The 21,111-nt window shown below is 36.0% G+C and overlaps 1 protein-coding gene across 5 annotated transcripts in view; it reads left to right on the top strand.

Moving 5' to 3' along the window:
- NEK1 (NIMA-related kinase 1) overlaps window positions 1–21,111 on the top strand; it is a 218,340-nt gene that overhangs the window by 39,943 nt on the left and 157,286 nt on the right. For 2 of the 5 annotated variants that reach the window (XM_011967798.1, XM_011967800.1), the window contains 6 exons: window positions 8,046–8,105; window positions 8,369–8,428; window positions 8,522–8,572; window positions 8,701–8,775; window positions 14,353–14,516; window positions 14,597–14,728. In XM_011967798.1, coding sequence (XP_011823188.1) covers window positions 8,046–8,105; window positions 8,369–8,428; window positions 8,522–8,572; window positions 8,701–8,775; window positions 14,353–14,516; window positions 14,597–14,728 — 542 coding nt within the window. The remainder of the gene's footprint in view (window positions 1–8,045; window positions 8,106–8,368; window positions 8,429–8,521; window positions 8,573–8,700; window positions 8,776–14,352; window positions 14,517–14,596; window positions 14,729–21,111) is intronic. The other 3 variants (XM_011967801.1, XM_011967802.1, XM_011967803.1) reach the window with 2 other exon arrangements.

Raw genomic sequence — 21,111 nt, 5'->3', positions numbered from 1 at the left:
AAAAAAAAAAAAAAAAAAAAAAAAAAAAGGCCAGAGTCTTTACAACCATCTACGAAGCCCCTGACAGCCTCATTACTTTTCCAAGCCTCATTTGCTAGTCTTCCCTTGCTAGCCGGAGTACAGCCATGCCACACCTGTTGCCCTGCCCTTAAACATGCCAAGTACTTACCTGCAAAAACGAGTTTGTACTTGCTGCTGTCTTTATTTTGAGGTCTGTGCTCAAAACTTGCTTTATGAATAGAGGCTTTCTTGATCACAGTGTATCAAGTAACAACCATCCCTCTACGCCATCCCCACATTTCTAGTCTACTTTACTCTGCTTTGTTTTTCTCCACAATGTTATCCCTTGCTAATCTATTTTCAATTAGTTTATTACCAGTTTCCTCCATTACAGTGCAGAAATTCATGAGGGTGGGGATTTTTGTTGTTGTTGTTCACTGATTCTTGGCAAATAGTTCCTGGCCTCAAGTGATCCACCCACCTCGGCCTCCCAAAGTTCTGGGATTACAGATGTGAGCCACCGCAACCAGGCTAAACTTTTATTCTTAATGTTTAAAAGTAGCTGCTGAGGTGATGGATATCCCAGTTACTCTTATTTGATCATTACACATTGTATGCATGTGTCAGAATATCACATCTATCCCATAAATATGTACAATTATTATGTATCCATTTTTAAAAATAAAATTTAATGTAAAAAACTACTTCAGGTTGAGGTAATGAACAAAGTTCTAGAACATTTGAAATTGACTCTGTACATACGTATCTAATTCTTGAAATAGAGACTTGATTTCTGTTAAAGTTATTTCGTTCTTTGAAGTAATTTGAGTAGTATAACTTTGATCTGTAATTTTTTTCTGTGAAGTATGTATTTTAATAAACACTATAATTTTTAGTGTGCTTTTAAGAGTTTTATATAATAAAAGAATAAAACATCACCAGTATTTACACACTGCATTTAATTTTACTTAATTTTGTTGTGGGACTTCCTATGTGTTTTTTGGGGTTTTTTTTTTTTCTTTTTTTTTTGAGATGGAGTTTTGCTCTTGTCCCCCAGGCTGGAGTGCAATGGCGTGATCTTGGCTCACTGCAACCTCCGCTTCCCAGGTTCAGGCAATTCTCCTGCCTCATCCTCCCGAGTAGCTGGGATTACAGGCATGTGCCACCATGCCTGACTAATTTTTTTGTATTTTTAGTAGAGATGGGGTTTCACCATGTTGGCCAGGCTGGCCTCGAACTCCTGACCTCAAGTGATCCACCCGCCTCGGCCTCCCAAAGTGCTAGGCATGAGCCACCATGTTATATTCAAATATATATTGCTTGTATTTTTAATATAGCGCAGAAAGTTTATAGATAATTTTCTGTTTTTACTTAGTGTTATATATACTTTTTGTATATTTTTACTTGTGATTATCAGTGGTTGTATTGTATATCATTGATATGAAATCAGTCAGGTTGGTTGGATTCTTATTAATGTTCTTTTTTAAAAAAAATTGTGCCCTGGATCAAAATTTCTTTGGAAATATGTTTTATGTTTTCTAATAGAGTTCAGTGAAATATGAATTCAAAGTAAATTTATTTCATGGACCGTTTTTAAGATGCTTATTTATTCTAAATGGTTTACAAATGTAATTTTAATTCTTATTTATTCTAAATGGTTTACAAATGTAATTTTAATGTTTGGAATATATACACATAGAGTTCTCTGTCTTCCCAGGGAATAAAACTGCCATTGTGGGGGTAGAGAGAGATGGGAAGTTGGGGGTGTTTGTATCTTTATGTCATTATGTCTGTAAGGAATACACACTCGAGTGGACTTGTACAAGCGAGTTACCTTATCTCTTGGCCATGTATCAGCCTGACTGAATGGAGAGATCAGAACTGTTGGTGAATGTGGATAAATGATATCATAGAAAGTCCCTAGTGTTTGGGCAGGATTGTAGCCAAGTGTATAATCTGTTTCTTCATATGGCTGATAGAATCAAGTAATGTGTTGGTTTTCTTAATGTTTTCCTTATTTTCAGTTAATATTCAGTATATAAAAACAGCATGCTGTGGAATTTTCAGATTTCAATTGATAATATTCTGAATAATATCTCTACTATCAAATATTCTGAATCATAGGCAAATGATTCAGATGGTAGTCATAAATGTTTTGAATTTCAGGCAGAGTCATTGCCCTCAAACTTCATCAGGCAGACAAATATGGTCTGAGCTAGACCATTGAGAACTAAATAATAATCAGCACTTGAAATATTATATAGCTTAATTTAAAAACATTTCACTGGCTGGGCACACTGCCTCATGCCTATAATCCCAGCACTTTGGGAGGCCAAGGTGGATGGATCACTTGAGGTCAAGAGTTCAAGACCTGCCTAACCAACATGGCAAAACCCCGTCTCTAGTAAAAATACAAAAATTAGCCAGGCATGGTGACATGTGCCTGTAATCCGGCTACTTGCCAGACTGAGGCAGAAGATTCACTTGAACCTGGTAGGTGGAGGTTGTGGTGAGCAGAGATCACGCCACTTCACTCCAGCCTGGGTGACAGAGCGAGACCCTGTCTCCAAAAAAAAAAAAAAAAAAAAGTTTTTTTCTTTTTCACTTAAAACTAAGTTTCTGTGAACAGCAATGTGAAAGTATTTAATGCCACAGAACTGCACACTTAAAAAATGATTAAAATGATAAATTTTGTTTTATGTATTTTACCACAATGAAAGAAAAACAACATCTGAAGAAAAGAAAAAGTAGGATAAAAAAGAAACAGCAATCAATTGTGTGGAAAGTTTTTCAAATCTTTTAACAATTAAAAGAATTAAAGGAAAATCAACCCCAGATTTCTGAAGTATTTTAAATATAATTTTTGCATGATTGTAAAAATAGGTTTTTCCCTTGATTTTTTTTTCTTTTTTCTTTTTTCTTTTTTTTTTGAGACAGGGCCTGCACTGCACTCAAGCTATAGTGCAGTGGTGCAATCTTGGCTCACTACAGCCTCCACCTCCCAGGCTCAAGCAATCACCTCAGCCTCCCAAGTAGCTGGCACTACGTATACACACTACCACACCCAGCTATTTTTTGTGATTTTTGTAGAGACGGGGTCTTGCCATGTTGTTCAAGGTGTTGTCAAACGCCTGGGCTCAAGTGATCCACCCACCTCGGCCTCCCGAAGTGCTGAAATTACAGGCATGAGCCACCACACACGGCCTTTCCCTGGATTTTTTTATCTCATTTTTTTATCTCATTTTTTAAAAAAAGACTTCTTTTGCAAAACCCTGGAAATTAAAGCATCTTTTAGGTTGAAATTCACAATGACTCGTTAGAGTTTTTAACTTCAAGCCTGAAAAAGGAAAGCTTTAATCACTTAAGATACTGTCATGTTTTAATTGCACAAATTTAAGCTAATGTGCATTAAGTTGTTATTATTCAACCTGTCCACAAAATATTCATGTATTGTAAGACTTTTCTTTACTCCAGTTCCTGTTACAGTCACAGGTTTTTTTTAAAGGCTGTATTAAAGCAAAGGAGTGGCCATTAAGCCACCAGAGGGAGCTCCTTGAATATATTACACTTTAGTACTTTGGCTGTAATTTTTAAAAAGAACACAAACAGTTCTCTCAGTGTGGATGTTTTGTGTTTCATATTATCCTCTTCACTATAGAAATAGTGTCCTGAAGATACCTGTGTGATCTTAGAGGAACAGCTTAGTATTTTCATTTCATAAATATTTGAATATCTTACATGTAGGGCAATATGGACCATTAGAAGATGAACACAATCTTTGCCTTCATGTAACTTACCCAAGAGTGTACGAATATGTAAACATTCTCTTCTTATTCCACACTATTGTGTAATATATATAAAATTCAGTTATTTATATTGAGTTGCTGTATTAATGTTTTTAAATTGCTTAATTGTTTGGTGTTGTAGTACACAAATTTTGAGAATGGTTCTAGACTAACTACTAAAGTTAACCTGTGCAACATGTCAAAATATAGAATGTAGGGCTCTGTGTCCACAAAGATGATGATTTAGCAACTCTTGGGATATGTATTTTTAAAAAATAGCTTTATTGAGATATAATTTACATACTATATGTAGTTTGTGAAAAGTTTTCAGTTAAATGGTTTTATGTATTTATAGAGTTGCATAGTAATCTGCACAATCAATTTTAGAACATTTTTATAACCCCAAAGGAAATCCTTTTTCCAGTAGCAGCCACTCCGCATTCTTCCCCCAACCCCGCAGCCCTAGGCAGCCTCTAATCCACTTTCTATCTCTATACAGATTTGCTTAATCTGAACATTTTATATAAATGGAATCATATAGTATGTGGTCTTTTGTGACTAGCTTCTTTTACTCAGCATAATGTTTTCACAGTTGATCTATGTTGTAGCATGTATCAGTACTTCATTTTCTTTTTATTGCCAAATATTCATTTGTATGGAAGGAATATGTATTTTTACAAAGCTTCTGGGTAACATTCCCCACTGTTTAAATTCTGTATACATAGAACGTACCTTGAAATGTCAACTGTGTTTTTGTAATGATACTATGAGGAGCATTACAATTTTTATTTCTTGTACTTCAACAACAGTGCCCCCAGAGATCTCTCATAACTATTTTAAAACAAGGGATTGCTATCCATTAGTGATGGCAAAAACATTCTAGTGGGCAAAGAGCAGGGAATTTTTTGTTTGTTTGTTTGTTTCAAGTGATGGAAAGTAGCAGGGTCTGCTATACATAGCGAAGATATTTTATGAAACTTAGGGGTGTGTATGTATCTTCACTGAGTCCAGATGGGAAATATATTTCTTATTGTGGGTTGCCTTTAGAAAAAGTTTGAAAGCTAATGTTCTTTAAATATTTCAGTATTGTTTTTATGTCATCAACTCTAGTGTCTTTTCTGGGGTAATGTGGTAATGTAAATGGTTAGCTTAAATAGGAGTTGAACTGAAATAACTAGCCAAAATTAGAGGTTAGGAGTTAGGAACTAATAATACGGTGAGGGCGTGGGATAGTTCTAAGAACCGATTGCTTGGGTTATTTTGTCAGAGAGTAAATGCATTCTTTAGTTAATCATAAGAGAGGAATCAGGTGTGAGATTTAGTACCGCTTAGCACATTGTTACTATAGCCTTGAGTTAAAACATATTATACCAATAAAATTGGCTTATGATCATTTAATTAAAATGCCAAAGCACATTACAAAAGACTCGTTATTATCATTTATAAGTTTATTAACCCATTGGATGGTATTACATATTTTAAACATCAGCATTTTCCTGGGCTCATACACAATAATGTATTCATTAAAGCAAAATAGTTGTGTTTCGTTAGAAAGAAATATGCAGTTTAAATTATACCATTGCTTTCTAAAGCAGAAATGTTATCCTTTTGAATTGTTTTCAGTGAAAGTAAATTTTTGTATGCCTTTCAGATTTTTTAATATATTGTGAGACATTTATTTCAAAAATGCTGTGAGAGTCATGCTTATTTTGTAATATTTTGAATTTGCTTTTCAGGGTTAGAATTTTAGTGCCTATCTGTTATGGTCATTCTACATAATTTAGAAAACTGAAGCAAGGGATAATTTATAAAACTAATTTTATACCAATGACTTTTGTTAAAATATAGCTGCTGTTAAAATGGAATTATTAGTAGAGACAACTTTTTTTTTTAACACTTCTTTTTTTATACTTTAAGTTCTAGGGTACATGCGCACAACGTGCAGGTTTGTTACATATGTATACATGTGCCATGTTGGTGTGCTGCACCCATTAACTCATCATTTACATTAGGTATATCTCCTAGTGCTATCCCTACCCCTCCCCCCAGTAGAGACAAATTTTAATGATATAATCAAATGCTGAATTATTTTATTAATAATGTAAATGACCATCAAAGTATTTTTCCCAAGTAATTTTTTTAAGTAATGTCTGCTTTCCTTTGTATCAAAATCCAGTGTAGGTGAAAAATTGTACAGTATGCTTTTAAAATCATTTTTTCTAAGGTGACTAAAAAATGTAAACACTGGTACATGATAGAATAACTTAAACTTTTCTATAAATTGTTATCTTTTTTGGTATATAGAATTGTATTTCGAATTGTTTGAAAAATTGGTCATGCATTAGGCTTAACCTTGATTACAAAATTGTGTAGTTAACACGGGGTAAAATAAAACTGTAGGACACTTGTAAGAACATATGCAGAAATCCTGGAAAAAAGAAAAGGACTTAAAAAGGGGGAAATCAAGCAGTTTATCAAAAAATAATTAGTAATTATCAAACAGGATTTATTGGAGTAATACAGGGATGTTTCAACAGTAGAAAACCAACTACTGTAATTTTACTGCATTAGCAGATTAGAGAAGAAAACCATATAAAAATCATCTTGGTAGATGCTGAAAAATCAGTGAAACTTAACACTAACTTTTGTTTTTAAAAGTTTGATTGAAGAAACAGAAAGTAAGTTCTTAATACAGTATGTATACACACCTGAAACCTATGGCAGGCTTTATACATAATGATGAAACATTGGAATCATTATTATTAGTCAGGAACAAGACAGAGGGATGTGCTGCCATTGCCGTCGTTTGATTATGCCAGAGGTTCTAGATAGAGCAATTAAAAAGAAAGAAATGTAATTAGAAGAGGAGAGAAAACATAGACATGTCATATTTACATTTGATATGACTACCTAGAAAATCTTGGTGAAGCAGCATTAAACTATTAATAAATTAAAGTGGCCTGATGGAAGGGCAACATATAAAAATTAAATGATTATAAAATAAATGGAAAGAAATACCCACACACCCCCCAGATACTTTTATTTTTATTTTATTTTATTTTATTTTATTTTATTTTATTTTTTTGAGACAGGATCTCACTCTGTCAGGCTGGAGTATAGTGATGTGTTCATGGCTCACGGTAGCCTCTACCTCCTGGGCTCAAGGGATCCTTCCACCTCAGCCTCCTGAGTAGCTGGGGCAACAGGTGCGGGCCACATGCCTGGCTAATTTTTAAAAATTTTTTGTAGAGATGGGGACTTACTGTGTTATCCAGGCTGGTCTCAAACTCCTAGGCTCGAGCAGTCCTCCTGTCTTGGCCTCCCAAAGTGCTAGGATTACAGGTGTGAGCTACCACACCAGCCCTGCCCCCGAATACTTTAGAATAGACCTAATGAGTAAAGTATAAGATAATTGTGAAAGAAAGGAATCAAAATTAATAGAATGTTATATATCCATGAAGAAAACAGATGTAGATACAAATAATAACATGAATGAACCTTGAAAACAGTGTTGAGCAAAAGCAAGATACGAAAGAGTATATACTGTATGATTCCATTAACAACCCCAAAGCTAGGTAAACAGTATATAAAAGAAGAAATGTAAATATCTAATATATACCATTATGCATTTCATCCATGTAACCAAAAACCACTTTTACCCCTAAAGCTATTGAAATTTTAAAAATTAACGTCATTTTCCCATCTAATAACACATTAATATTACATGTATGTAAAAATTATAGCTAAAATTATTGTATGTATATAGTTGAACTGTATATATATATCTAAGTACATAAAATAATCTCTAAAGAACACTAATGAAAGTATTAACAGTAGTTACTGTTACCTCTGGAGGTGGAGAGCAAAATAGACCATAAATTTTTAATCTTGTTTAAATTTTATATACTGAATATATAGTCACTATTTTGTTTTTTTTTTAATTATCTCCATCATTGGGCTTTTGAAATGATATTCTGTGATAATACGAGAAAACTTAAACATCCATACCTGAGCACAAAACTGTTCAGTTGATGATTGGGGAAGGACCCTTTTCCACAGTTTCTTTGAATCTAATGTTTCTCTTTGTTTAGCAGCATATCAAAGACTACAATGTTTTTTATTTTTAAAGATAATGTAATTTGGAAGAGAGTTATGGAAGTATTGACTTTACCTTTTTCTTACTTTAAATTTCTGTAAATTTGGGATTTTTTCAAATAAGTGCCTCAGAATCTTTAATTTGTAGTTTTACTTTTTGTCCAGGCCCATCAAACTCCAGAGAAGAGAGTGAATATTGGAGAAGAAAGGAGGAAAATGTCTGAGGTATAAAGACATCTGTCTGGTTATTTTAAAGCTTTGCAAACATAATTTTTAAAAAGAAACAAAATCCTACTCTAAAGCCTCCAAACCTTCCTTATTTCTTTCAAACAAATACCTATAACTTCTTTTAAAAAAAGAAAAAAAAAAAGAAAAAGAAAAGAAAAACCTCATTGAACATACCTCTGCCATTGGCGTACTAACTTTCCTGATGAAACTAGAAAAAATAGGAATTATCATTGATAAAAATGTTCTTTTTTTTATTTAAGGAAGCAGCAAGAAAGAGAAGGCTGGAATTTATTGAAAAAGAAAAGAAACAAAAGGATCAGGTAGTTTTTTGCTCTTGCTTTTCTACCTTTGGCAAGTTGTAAGTGATGATAGGTTCAAAAGTTGTAAGAAGCTTGTCTTTAAAATTGTTACAGATTATTAGTTTAATGAAGGCTGAACAAATGAAAAGGCAAGAAAAGGAAAGGGTAAGAGGATAATCTATTAAATATACTTCTTCCTTAAGGAATACGCTGATTTTCAGTTTATTGCTAAATGTATTACGTGTATTTTATATTAAATACTTGAAATGGTGTTTTATTTCTTTTCCCCAAAGTTGGAAAGAATAAATAGGGCCAGGGAACAAGGATGGAGAAATGTGCTAAGTGCTGGTGGAGGTGGTGAAGTAAAGGTAGGCATTTTATACCAATGTGGTTATACTACCGTTTTTCCCTCCAGTTTCACCTTGTTCTTTAAAATGCATGTACCTTGGGTTTTCTTTTTTTCTTTAGTGTACAATTAATTTTTACCTAGAATTCTTCAACATTTGTTATGAATACTTAGCTTTCCTGCATGTGTCTGATATATAACTTGTATTGCTAACTATTATGTGATACTCAAAATTGCTTTAAAAGTTTTTTGTAAAGACTATGATAACATTATTCCTGTCAGAGGAATTATTAAAAATGATACACAATTCGTGACACTGCAGCCTAAAATCGTTCTGTAATTTCATGTAGCCTTAAAGATTAAATTCTCAGAAGACGCTTCTTAATCTGATCCCTGTTGTCTCTCCAACTTCATCTCCATCCATTCCCTACCACACACCCTATGCTGTATTCATGCTGAAATGAAGACCATATTTGTAGTTTCATCACTGTATGTAGTCTGCCGAATCTCTTTGTCTTTGCACTTGTGTTTGCCTTTACTTAATAGCACTCCTCCATCCCTCCTCACCCTCACCCCCACCTCCATCCATTTACCTAAATAACCAGTTACCTAGATGAGTTAATCCAAACATTCCTTCTGGGTAGATCCACACTATTTAACTTTGGGCACATTACTGAACTGTTCTGAGCTTTGGTTTCTTGATGGAAAAAAAAAAAACAAAACTTTTTTTCTGAGAACAGTGCCTGGAACCTGTCTGGCAAGGGCTTCTATAGTAATTTCCCTTTCCTTTCTTTGTTCTGCCATTCTGAATCTTGTACTTCCTCTTTTGCTCATGTAGCATCCTACACACATGTCTGTTTGTAGTAGGTAGAATTCTAAGATGGTCTTCAAGACTGTCGACCCCTAGTATACACACCTTGTATCATTCCATTCCCTTGAGTGTAAGTGGTACCTGTAAATACTGTGGTATAGCAGCTCACTTGATTAGGTTATGTTATATGGTGAGTGGTGATGGCATGGTCCCTCCCAGGGTTACATTAACATATAAGACTCCTTCATAGCTGACTGGAAGGGGAAAAGAAATTAGAAAGATATAATTCTGCTCACCTGGAAGATAGTACATGTGGCAGAACAAAACAGTAGAGATGACCTCTGCAAGTAGTGGTCTCTGATAGGCAACTAGCAGGAAAATTGTGGTCCAAGTCATACAGTCACAAGGAAATTAATTCTGCCAAGAACCAGTTAACTTGAAAGAGATCCCGAGTCTCACTTGAGAATTGTAGCCCTGGCTGACACCTTGATTTCTGCCTGGTGAGATCCTGAGGAGGGGACCTAGCTAAATGCACCCAGACTCCTGAGCCGGGGGAACTGAGATTATAAATAGATACTCTTTTAAGCTGCTAAATTTGTGATGATTTGTTATACAGCAATAGAAGATGAATGAGCTAATTTGTATCACTGAATAAACTGTAAGTCAGTATATCTTTTTTTTTTTTTTTTTTTTGAGATGGAGTTTCGCTCTTGTTGCCCAGCCTGGAGTGCAATGGCACAATCTTGGCTCTCTGCAACCTCTGCCTCCCGGATTCAAGCGATTCTCCTGCCTCAGCCTCCAGAGTAGCTGGGATTACAGGCATGCATCACCATGCCCAGCTGATTTTGTATTTTTAGTAGAGACAGGGTTTCTCCATGTTGGTCAGGCTGGTCTTGCACTCCCAACCTCAGGTAATCTGCCCGCCTCGACCTCCCAAAGTGCTGGGATTACAGGCGTGAGTCACTGTGCCCGGCTTAGTCAATACATCTGCAAACTATAAGTTTCACTCACCTATACCCATTAATCTTGATATTTAAATGTACAATAGATAGATACTTATACAATTGGATCGATTACAATTCTTGTTTTTTTCTCCAGAAGTTATAATTTGAATAAAAGTTTGTTTTATCTAGATATATACATTCTGCCCTGCATTTATAGATTTGTTTTTCAGTCTCTTGAGATGCAGAAGTTCTTCGTATCATATTAATAATTCATTAAGAGTAACTTTTTCCAAATTTGTATTAATATAGATTATACAGTGTTTTTAGTAGTATAATTTTATCTTACCTTTAAATAGAACTTACTATCTCCTAAATGATCAGGAATGACTCAGAATCTGGTCCATTCTAAAATAACTAACCTCATATCTTATCTGATTGGAAAGAGAAAGCTTACCAACTTGTACACCTTCAGATCTTGTCAAACTTTTTTTAATCAAGTCCATGATTAGCATTGAAGTTTTGATGATTTTTTCTTCTCCCTTTTGTGTAATAAAGTGCTTTTTCCTATGATGTCTAATATAGTTTAATCAGTTTTATTAATGTTTAGTAACTGAGACAATTTTCAAGTTAGATACTGTGTGCTGAATAGATTTCTGTGTCAATTTATAAACTTATGTAATGCTTTCATTGAAGACTAATAAAACAATTTATCTTCCATGATTTAGAGGAAATTCTATGTCAGGGTCTATATTTATTCCTCATTGAGTTTGAAATATTTTAACTGTTAGGCTGTTTGATTTCTGTGTAGTTGATAAGGACCTGGAGGCTCAATGTAATATGAATCAAATTAAGGAGATCCCCAAAAGAAAGATAAAACTAAAACTAAAGGAAGTATTTCAAAATTAATACTATTATTACATACTTCTAAATAAGAGGCATTATTATTCATAGTATAAATATCCAATGTAAATGTTTTTGATCATTTAGTATCTGCAAAATCTGGACCTTCTTTGCTTTATCCATTTTAATGTGTCTTTTATGAATGTGTTTTAGAAAAATTATATATTCCACATTTATGGTTATATGGTGATTATAATATGGAAGAGGTGTATCTCGTTTGAAAATATATTGGAATACCATTCGGCAGTAAAAAGAATAGCCTGTTTATATGTGCAAAACCATGGATCAATCTTAAAAACCTGTGAGTGAAAGAAACCAGATAAAAGTACATATTTTTTATTTCATTTACATGACATGATAGGAAAGGTGAATCCAACCTGCAGTGACAGAAAGCAGATCAGTGGTTGCTGGCAGTGGGAGCATTTACTGCAAAGGAACACAGGGGAACTTTCTGGGGTAATGAATATGCTTTTGATTGTGGTAGTGGTTATGTGAGTGTCTACATTTGTCAGAATTCAACCTGTGCTTATAATTGGTGAATTTTAATTGCACATAAATTATGTCTCAAACAAACATATTTCATCAGTATTCTAATACAGTATTTTCAACATTATTTTGAGTATGAGCATCTTCTGAGATGTTTACATACTTTTGTTTTTGCTAAAGAGAAACAGAACACTCAGCCAAGTTAAGATGATATTAGCATTGGACTAAACTCGAAGAGTAACCGGTTTCATAGGAAATATGACTACCTTATAACAGAATTCTGATTCTTGACTTCAGGTGTACATTTTGAGGATGTATGTAAGCACCACCTTGATGGAGTTTCCTATTCTAGTAATTTTCATCACTTGTTATTTGAACATCTTTAATCAGTTATCTATGTTTATCTTGTATTGCTTTTTTTTTTTTAATAATGCTTATAAAATAGTGTGCAGCTTACAGGATATTAAGACAAATTTTATCTTATTGGGTTACGCTGAAGTTTCTTTTATTGGATTCTGACATCTTTCTTTCTTTCTTTCTTTCTTTCTTTCTTTCTTTCTTTCTTTCTTTCTTTCTTTCTTTCTTTCTTTCTTTCTTTCTTCTTTCTTCCTTTCTTTCCTTTCTTTCCTTTTTTCTTTTCTTATTGAGACAAGATCTCACTCTCTTGCGAGGCTATAGTGCAGTGGTGGGATCACGACTCACTGTAGCTTTGACCTCCTGGACTCAGGTGATCTTCCCATCTCCCCATCTCAGCCTCCCGAGTAACTGGGCCTACAGACACATGCCACTGTGCCCGACTAATTTTTTGTATTTGCAGGGATGTGGTTTCGCCAAGTTGAGCAGGCTAGTCTCGAACTCCCGAGCTCAAGCGATCCGCCTACCTCAGCCTCCCAAAGTGCTGGGACTACAGGCATGTGCCACTGTGCCTGGCCTTTGTTTCTTTTTTTCACCAGACATTTTCCTTAAGATGTTATCACCTGGAAGTTTTCCTTTTTTTACTCTCAGTATTGTGGCTTCTGTTCTTATCACTTCACATGCTCAGAAAACAGTTTTTTAAAGGCTTCCACTCAGCTTTAGTCATATCTGGTGGTCTTATTCTCAGATAAGAAAAGTTGAAATAAGTTGACCTTTGCATTTGAGGTTATTGATTTCTTCTTAATGAAATTCTTTCACCATGACTTCTATAGCATTATACAGTTTTTATTTACTTTTATCTTTCTGGCATCTATTTTTTACTCTGAGTTTTCCATGTGGTTGAGTTCTTTATGTCTCTGTGGTTGAGTCTTTGTCTTTGCCTTTATCCTTTGTCATTCCTGCAGAGAATCCAGACTTCCTTCAGCATTTACTTTTTCGTTGATTGCCTGTCTTTACTTTTAGGCTTCTTGGCTTGGTGTCAGGGAAGCAACATCCTTCTAATTAATTCCTCTGCCTTACTTTCTTATTTCTGCTTACCATGCGTAATATTGACTTACTGACCTTTAAAACTCTTTTGGTATACTACTGCTGCTAGAAACTTTATAAATCCTTTCTATTGTTATTTATTTTTTGAGCACAAGCACCCAGGGCAGGTAGCATTTAGCTATAGCAAGCTTTTATAGCCAAACTTAATACTCCTTATTTGCCTTCCTTCTATTTGTCATCATACTTCCTTCCTCCTCCACCTTCCATACCTAAGTATATATGCATACATTGCTTATTTTTACTGTAATGCATTGGCTCATATTTACTCTCCTTACATTGCTATCAGGACCAGATTAAACAATATCTCTCCCCAAGGCCTATTTTCTAAATAAGGATTTTACTGTTGATTTTTTTTTACTATTTTGTGAATTTGCTCAGTACTTAAACTACTTTGGAATCTCTCTGTTGTCACTTGTTTACCACAGAATTGAAAGTTTTTCTAATTTTGTGCTATTTTTCCCAACTTGGAAACTAAAGATAGATATGACTTTTTGCCTCTTTTATATACATATAGAACATGTTTTAATAATTATACCTTCATATGTGCTTGGCGAATTTAAGGATTTGGGGTATATTAAAAGCCATATGCAGACGTTTTTGTTAAATATAATTCTGAGTGTTATATAAAAGCATGCTGTCCTTTACTTATAAGCTATACATAAACTTAATGAAACAGAATTACATGAAACGTATATTGGAAGCTTGTTTCAAAACCTTTTAAGACCAGATTTTTCCATATTTACGTGAAATTAGTGTCATTGCTGTTTTCGTTTGTCACATTATGCTTTATTATCACTTACAAAGTATACTGCTTTTTGGCTGTTAATAGTTATAATAGGAAAACATTTTGCTTTAGGCTTTATGTTTGTTAGTATGTTCATATTAAGTAATTACTTTTTAAAAGTCAAGCACTGAAATTTACTTTTCTTTTGAGACTAGTACAGGCCCTTTAGGCCTTATAAGATAAACATGTGAGAGCTCTTTGTTTAATCCCTAGGCTCCTTTTCTTGGCAGTGGAGGGACTATAGCTCCATCATCTTTTTCTTCTCGAGGACAGTATGAGCATTACCATGCCATTTTTGACCAAATGCAGCAACAGAGAGCAGAAGATAATGAAGCTAAATGGAAAAGAGAAATATATGGTCGAGGTCTTCCAGAAAGGTATGGCTATGTTCTGCAGAAGTTGCTTATGCTTTGCTTCTGAGATAGTAATGAAAGTCACTGTGCATATTTATCTACAGCGGAATTCTGCCTGGAGTTCGTCCAGGATTTCCTTATGGGGCTGCAGGTCATCACCATTTCCCTGATGCTGATGATATTAGAAAAACTTTGAAAAGATTGAAGGCGGTGTCTAAACAAGCCAATGCAAACAGGTTGGACTGTGATGATCCGTGAATTCATCCTTGTGTGTAATTTGTCATTTGTCATACATAGCTTAGTACCTACACTTTGTGGATGTTTTCTCCATTGTTCATATATGATGTTTTTTGCCTCTTGGATGCAGTAATTTTCTCAGGTGCAAATTTGGCTCTTGACTACACTGTGGTAAGCATGTAGCTCTCCAGTTCAGCCTGATTTTTGTCTTATTTGTCTGTTTAGACTGAATATACTATTTAAAGGAACATGTGATAACATTCTGCCAACATAATTATAACGTTTCATCACCCACTTACTTTAAATAAGTCAGGATATAAATCTAAATTGAATCACACTTTATGCAGAACCCCAGTGCATTTTTCACCCTTTTCTTCATCACTTCAAAGCCTAGTTTTCTCTTTGTCTTAGCATGCTTTCTCTTCACATTCATCTCTGATTTATAACTTGTTGTGATCCTGTTCATCATATTATTTCTTTTCTTCCATTGAATTAATTTAATAATGATAACTGATTAATGTATACTGAGCAGAGATAAATAATTAAGGTAAATATAAATTAACATGTATATATATGTTATAAATTATATACAGAAACCTGATACATGTAGCTTATATTTTTTGAGAAAGGAAGGTTGCAGACTTACACATACGCATATTTTTTATGGATAGTGAGACAAATTTTTTGGGAGGCTTTTATTCTCCAGAATTATTGATCTTTCTAGTATATATATTTTTTAATTGGTAAACTTTATTTTTAGAGCGATTTTGGTTCACAGCAAAATGGAGTGGAAAGTACAGAGTTCCTATGTACCCCTTCCTCACACATGCACAACCTCCGTATCAACATCCTCATCTGAGTGATAATGTTTGTTACAATCAAACATTGATCCATTATCACCCAAAGTCCATAGTTTACATTAGAGTTTACTTATGGTATGTACATTCCATGGCTTTTGACAAATGTATAATTACAGATATCCACCACTGTAATACAAAATAATGTCACTACTTTCAAAATCCCCTGAGCTCCACCTGCCTCCAACCTCCCTCCCAACTCTTGGCAACCACTGATTGCTTTACTGCCTTCATAGTTTTACCTTTTTTGGAATATCATATACTTGGAATCATATAGTATGTGGCCTTTCACATTGGTTTTTCTCACTTCCTAATATGCATTTAAGGTACCTCCATATATCTTCATAGTTTCATACCTTATTTCTTCTTAACACCATTGTATCGATATACCATACTTTATTTTTTTTTTTTTTGGTGATTTTTTTTTTTTTTTTTGAGACAGGTGCTTGTCCTATCACCCAGGCTGGAGTGCAATGGCATGATCACGGCTCACTTGCAGCCTTGACCTCTGGGACTCAAGTGGCCCTCCTACCTCAGCCTCCCGAACAGCAGGGACTGCAGTTACTTGCCACCATGCGTGGCTGATTTTTTAATTTTTTTGTAGAATGGAGTGTCACTATGTTGCCCAGGCTGGTCTTGAACTCCTGGGCTCAAGCAGTCCTCCTGCATTGGCCTCCTAAAGTACTGGGATTACAAGCATGAGCCACCACACCAAGCCAGAATAGATGTACTACACTTTATCCATTATTCTACTGAAGGATATCTTTGTTGCTTTTAAGTTATGGCAATTATGAATAAAGCTTCTACAAACATTTGTGAGTAGGTTTTTATGTGGACATGTGTTTTTTAAGTATTTAAACAGATGCCAAGGGGATGATTGCTGGATCATGTCTTAAGAGTATGTTTGATTTTGTAAGAAGTCACCAAACTGTCTTCTAAAGTGGCTATACCATTATGCGTTCCTGCCAGCAGTGATTAAGAATTCCTGTTGTTCCACATCCTCTGCAGCATTTAGTGTTGTCAGTGTTTTGGATTTTGGCCATTTTAATCAGTGTGTAGTGGTATCTCATTTTAATTAAAATTCCCTATTGACATATTCAGCATTTTTTCATATGCTTCATGCCATCTGTATATCTTTCTTGATGAGTTGTCTGTTCAGGCCTTTTGCTCATTTTTAAATTCATTTTTATATTGTTGAGTTTTTAAAGTTCTTCGTATATTATGTATAACAGTCCTTCATCAGGTATGTCTTTGGCAGATATTTTCTTTTTCTTTGTGGCTCATCTTCTCATTCCCTTAATATTCTGTTTTGCAAAGTGGAATGTTTTTATTTTAATGAAGTCCGGCATATCAATTGTTTCTTTCATGGATTGTGTCTCTGGTGTTATAACTGGAAAGTTATCACCATACCCAAGTTCATTTGGGTTTTCTCCTATGTTATCTTCTAGGAGTTTTATAGTTTAATGTTATCTTTAGATCTGTGATCCATTTGAATTAATTTTTGTGAAGGATGTAAGGTCTGTGTCTAGATTTGTTTTTTTGCACGTGGATGCCCAGTTGTTCCACATCTCTTGAAAAGACTATATATGCTCCTTTAAATTGCCTTTGCTCCTTTGTCAATGATTGGTTGACAAAGGATTTTTATGTGGGTCTACTTCTGTGCTGTCTGTTCTGTTTTACTGATTAAGTCTTGAAATCAGGTAGTTTCAGTCCTCCAGCTTTGTTCTTCAATACTGAGTTGGCTATTCTGGTTCTTTCGTCTTTCCACGTAAGCTTTAGAATCAGTTTGTCCATATCTACAGGCTAGCATGCTGGGATTTTGAATTGGGATTGTGTTGAATCTGTAGATCAACTTGGGAAGAACTGACATCTTGACAATATTCAGTCTTCCAGTACTTCCTATTAGACCTGAAATATCTCCATTTATTTAGTTCTTTGATATATTTTATCAGAATTTTGTAGTTTTCTTCATATCCATGCAAATTTTTTTTGATTTGTGACCTATATATTACATGTTGGGGAGTGCTAATGAAAGTGATAATGTGTTTTTAATTTCAAATTCTACTTGTTCATTGTATAGATAGGAAAACAATTGACTTTTGTTTATTCACCTTCCATCCTGCAACTTTGCTATAATCACTTTTTCTGGGAGGGGTATTTTTGGTGTTTCTTTTGAATTTTCTACATAGACAGTCATGTTATCTGCAAACAAAGACAGTTATATTTCTTCCTTCCCAGTCTGTATACCTTGTGCTTTCTTTCCTTATTGCATTAGCTAGAACTTCCAATATGATGTTGAAGAGTGGTGTTGAGAAAGGACATCTTTGTCGTGTTCCTGATGTTAGCCAGAAAGCTTCAAGTTTCCATTAAATATGTTATCTGTAGGTTTTCTGTAGATGTTCTTTATGAAATTGTGGAAGTTCCTCTTTAAGTTTTCTGAGATTTTTTTAAAGTCAGAAATGGTTGCTGGATTTTGTCAAATGCTTTTTTTTTTTTTTTTTGCATGTATAGATATGATCATGTGATTTTTCTTCTTTAGCTTATTAATGTGATGGATTAATGTAATCCATTGATTAACTAATCCATTAATTGATTTTCAGATGTTGAACCAGCTGTATTTTCTTATATTTTGCTATAAGAATAAAAATGCCCTTTTCTTTCATAGCTGGCAATCACTTACAAGGAAATGATTTAATTACTATGTGTATAATTTTCTCGTGATCTCTTTCTTAATAATACTCATTGTGTTAGATGTACATACACACTGTAATCTTTCCACTGACGTGGAGCAACAACTTACACTACTCCAAATTTTAGCTACCGTCAGTGTTTGCTTTACTGAAAGGCATTTAATCTTTTTTTCCTTCCTCTCATTCTCAAATTCTTTTTTAATACTCTTTCTTTTGCTGAATTCAAGAATTTTCATGTATTTCTGTTTTTAAAATACCAGCAGCTAACTACCTTATTATTGTCCTTTCATACAGTGTTCTCAGTCAACTGTTCATACCTCCTTTTTCTCTCCTTTGTGCTCAGTAAAAAAGAAAACCTGAAGAAAAATCACACGAGGCTTTTCTTTTTCTTGTTTTTCTGCTTGCTAAGTGATGTAGGTTAGTTTTAGAAAAATTGGAACATAAAGGAAGAGGGTGTTAGGAAACAGGAAAGAAAATAATTCCGAATTCCTACAGAGACAGTCACTGGTGAAGACTTTGGTTAATTTTTTTGCATACTTTTTTCCTTTTCTTTTTCCGAGATCATGGAAATCAAATCACACATACAAATTTGTATCTTTTTAAATTTAGTGTTCTTACCATACGTATTTCCCGTGTTAAAAATTGTTTTCAGTTTTTTAATATCTGCATAAAATTCCAGTGCCTGAATGTGCTATGATTTATCTAACAAATCCCCTAGTATAACAAGTTGTTTGTAATCCTTCACCTTTTTGAACATTTTTCTGCCACATTTTGTTCTTCATTTTTTATTATTTCTGTGAAATAGAATCTTACAGAGCAACTTGGGAGGCTGAGGCAGGAGAATCACTTAAACCCAGGAGGCGAAGGTGGCACTGAGCTGAGATCACGCCACTGCACTCCAGCCTGGGTGACGGAGTGAGACTCTGTCTTAAACAAACAAAAAAAGACCAGCATAGTGGCTCAGGCCTGTCATCTCCTTTAGTCAGGGTTCTCCAAAGAAACAGAACCAGGCCGGGCATGGTGGCTCAGGCCTGTAATCCTAGCACTCTGGGAGGCCAAGGCAGGTAGATCACTTGAGGTCAGGAGTTTGAGACCAACCTGACCAACATGGTGAAACCCCCTGTCTCCTAAAAATACAAAAACTAACCAGGTGTGGTGGCACATCTGTAATCCCAGCTACTTGGGAGACTGAGGCAGGAGAATCGCTTGAACCCAGGAGGCAGAGGTTGCAGTGAGCCGACATCGTGCCATTGCACTCCAGCCTGGGCAACAAGAGCAAAATTCTGTCTCAAAAAAAAAAAAAAAAGGGGTGGCTGGCAAGATGGCTGAATATAACAGCTCCCATCTGTAGCTCCTAGCAAGATTGACACAGAAGGTGGGTGATTCCTGCATTTCTAACTGGGGTGCGCTGTTCGTCTCATTGGGACTGGTTGGGCAGTGGGCGCAGCCCAAGAGGGGCAAGCTGAAGGAGGGTGGGGTGTCACCTCATCCGGGAAGTGCAGGGGATCAGAGAACTCCCTTTCCTAGCCAAGGGAAGCGATTAGGGACTATACCGTGAACTCCGGCCCAGATACTGTGCTTTTCCCACAGTCTTCACAACTTGCAGACCAGGAGATTCCCTCCGGTGCCTATGCCACTGGGGCCCTGGGTTTCCAGCATGAAACTGGGCTGCCATTTGGGCAGACACCGAGGTAGCCACAGGAGTTTTTTTTCATACCTCAGTGGCACCTGGAACACCAGTGAGATAGAACTGTTCACTCCCCTAGAAAGGGGACTGAAGCCAGGGAGCCAAGTGGTCTGGCACAGTGGGTTCCACCCCCACGGAGCCCAGCAAGCTCAGATCCACTGGCTTGAAATTCTGGCTGCCAGTACAGCAGTCTGAGCTCAACCTGGGACGCTGGAGCTTGGTGCGGGGAGGGGCATCCGCCTTTGCTGAGGCTTAAGTAGGCGGTTTTACCCTCACAGTGTAAACAAAGCCACTGGGAAGTTCGAACTGGGAGGAGCCCACCGCAGCTCACCAAGGCTGCTGTGGCCAGACTACCTCTCTAGACTCCCTCCTCTCTGGGCAGGGCATCTTTGAAAAAAAGGCAGTAGCCCCAGCCAGGGACTTATAGATAAAACCCCCACCTCCCTGGGACAGAGCTCCTGGGGGAAGGGGCTGTTGTGGGCACAGCTTCAGCAGACTTAAACATCCCTGCCTGGCAGCTCTGAAGAGAGCAGCAGATCTCCCAGCACAGTGTTCAAGCTCTAATAAGGGACAGTTGGCCTCCTCAAGTGGGTCCCTGACCCCCGTGTATCCTGACTGGGAGACACCTCATACAGGAGAGTTCTGGCTGGCATCTGGCAGTTGCCCTTCTGGGACAAAGCTTCCAGAGGAAGGAACAGGTAGCAATCTTTGCTGTTCTTCAGCCTCTGCAGGTGATACCCAGGTAAACAAGGTCTGGAGTGGACCTCCAGCAAATTCCAGCAGACCTGCAGCAGAGGGCCCTGACTGTTAGAAGGAAAACTAACAGAAAGGAATAGTATCAAAAAGGACATCCACTCAGAGACCCCATCCGAAGGTCACCGACTTCAGAGACTAAAGGTGGATAAATCCACAAAGATGGGGAAAAACCAGCACAAAAAGGCTGAAAATTCCAAAAAACGGAACGCCTCTTCTCCTCCAAAGGATCACAACTCCCTGCCAGCAAGGGAACAAAACTGGACAGAGAATGAGTTTGATGAATTGACAGAAGTAGGCTTCAGAAGGTGGGTAATAACAAACTCCTTCAAGCTAAAGGAGCGTGTTCTAACCCAGTGGAAGGAAGCTAAGAACCTTGAAGAAAGGTTAGACAA

This window comes from Mandrillus leucophaeus, unplaced genomic scaffold (genome assembly GCF_000951045.1).
Source record: "Mandrillus leucophaeus isolate KB7577 unplaced genomic scaffold, Mleu.le_1.0 Scaffold81, whole genome shotgun sequence".
Taxonomy (NCBI): Eukaryota; Metazoa; Chordata; class Mammalia; order Primates; family Cercopithecidae; genus Mandrillus; species Mandrillus leucophaeus.
Note: the sequence above shows the minus strand (reverse complement) of the source record. Positions and strands in the feature narration are given on the sequence as shown.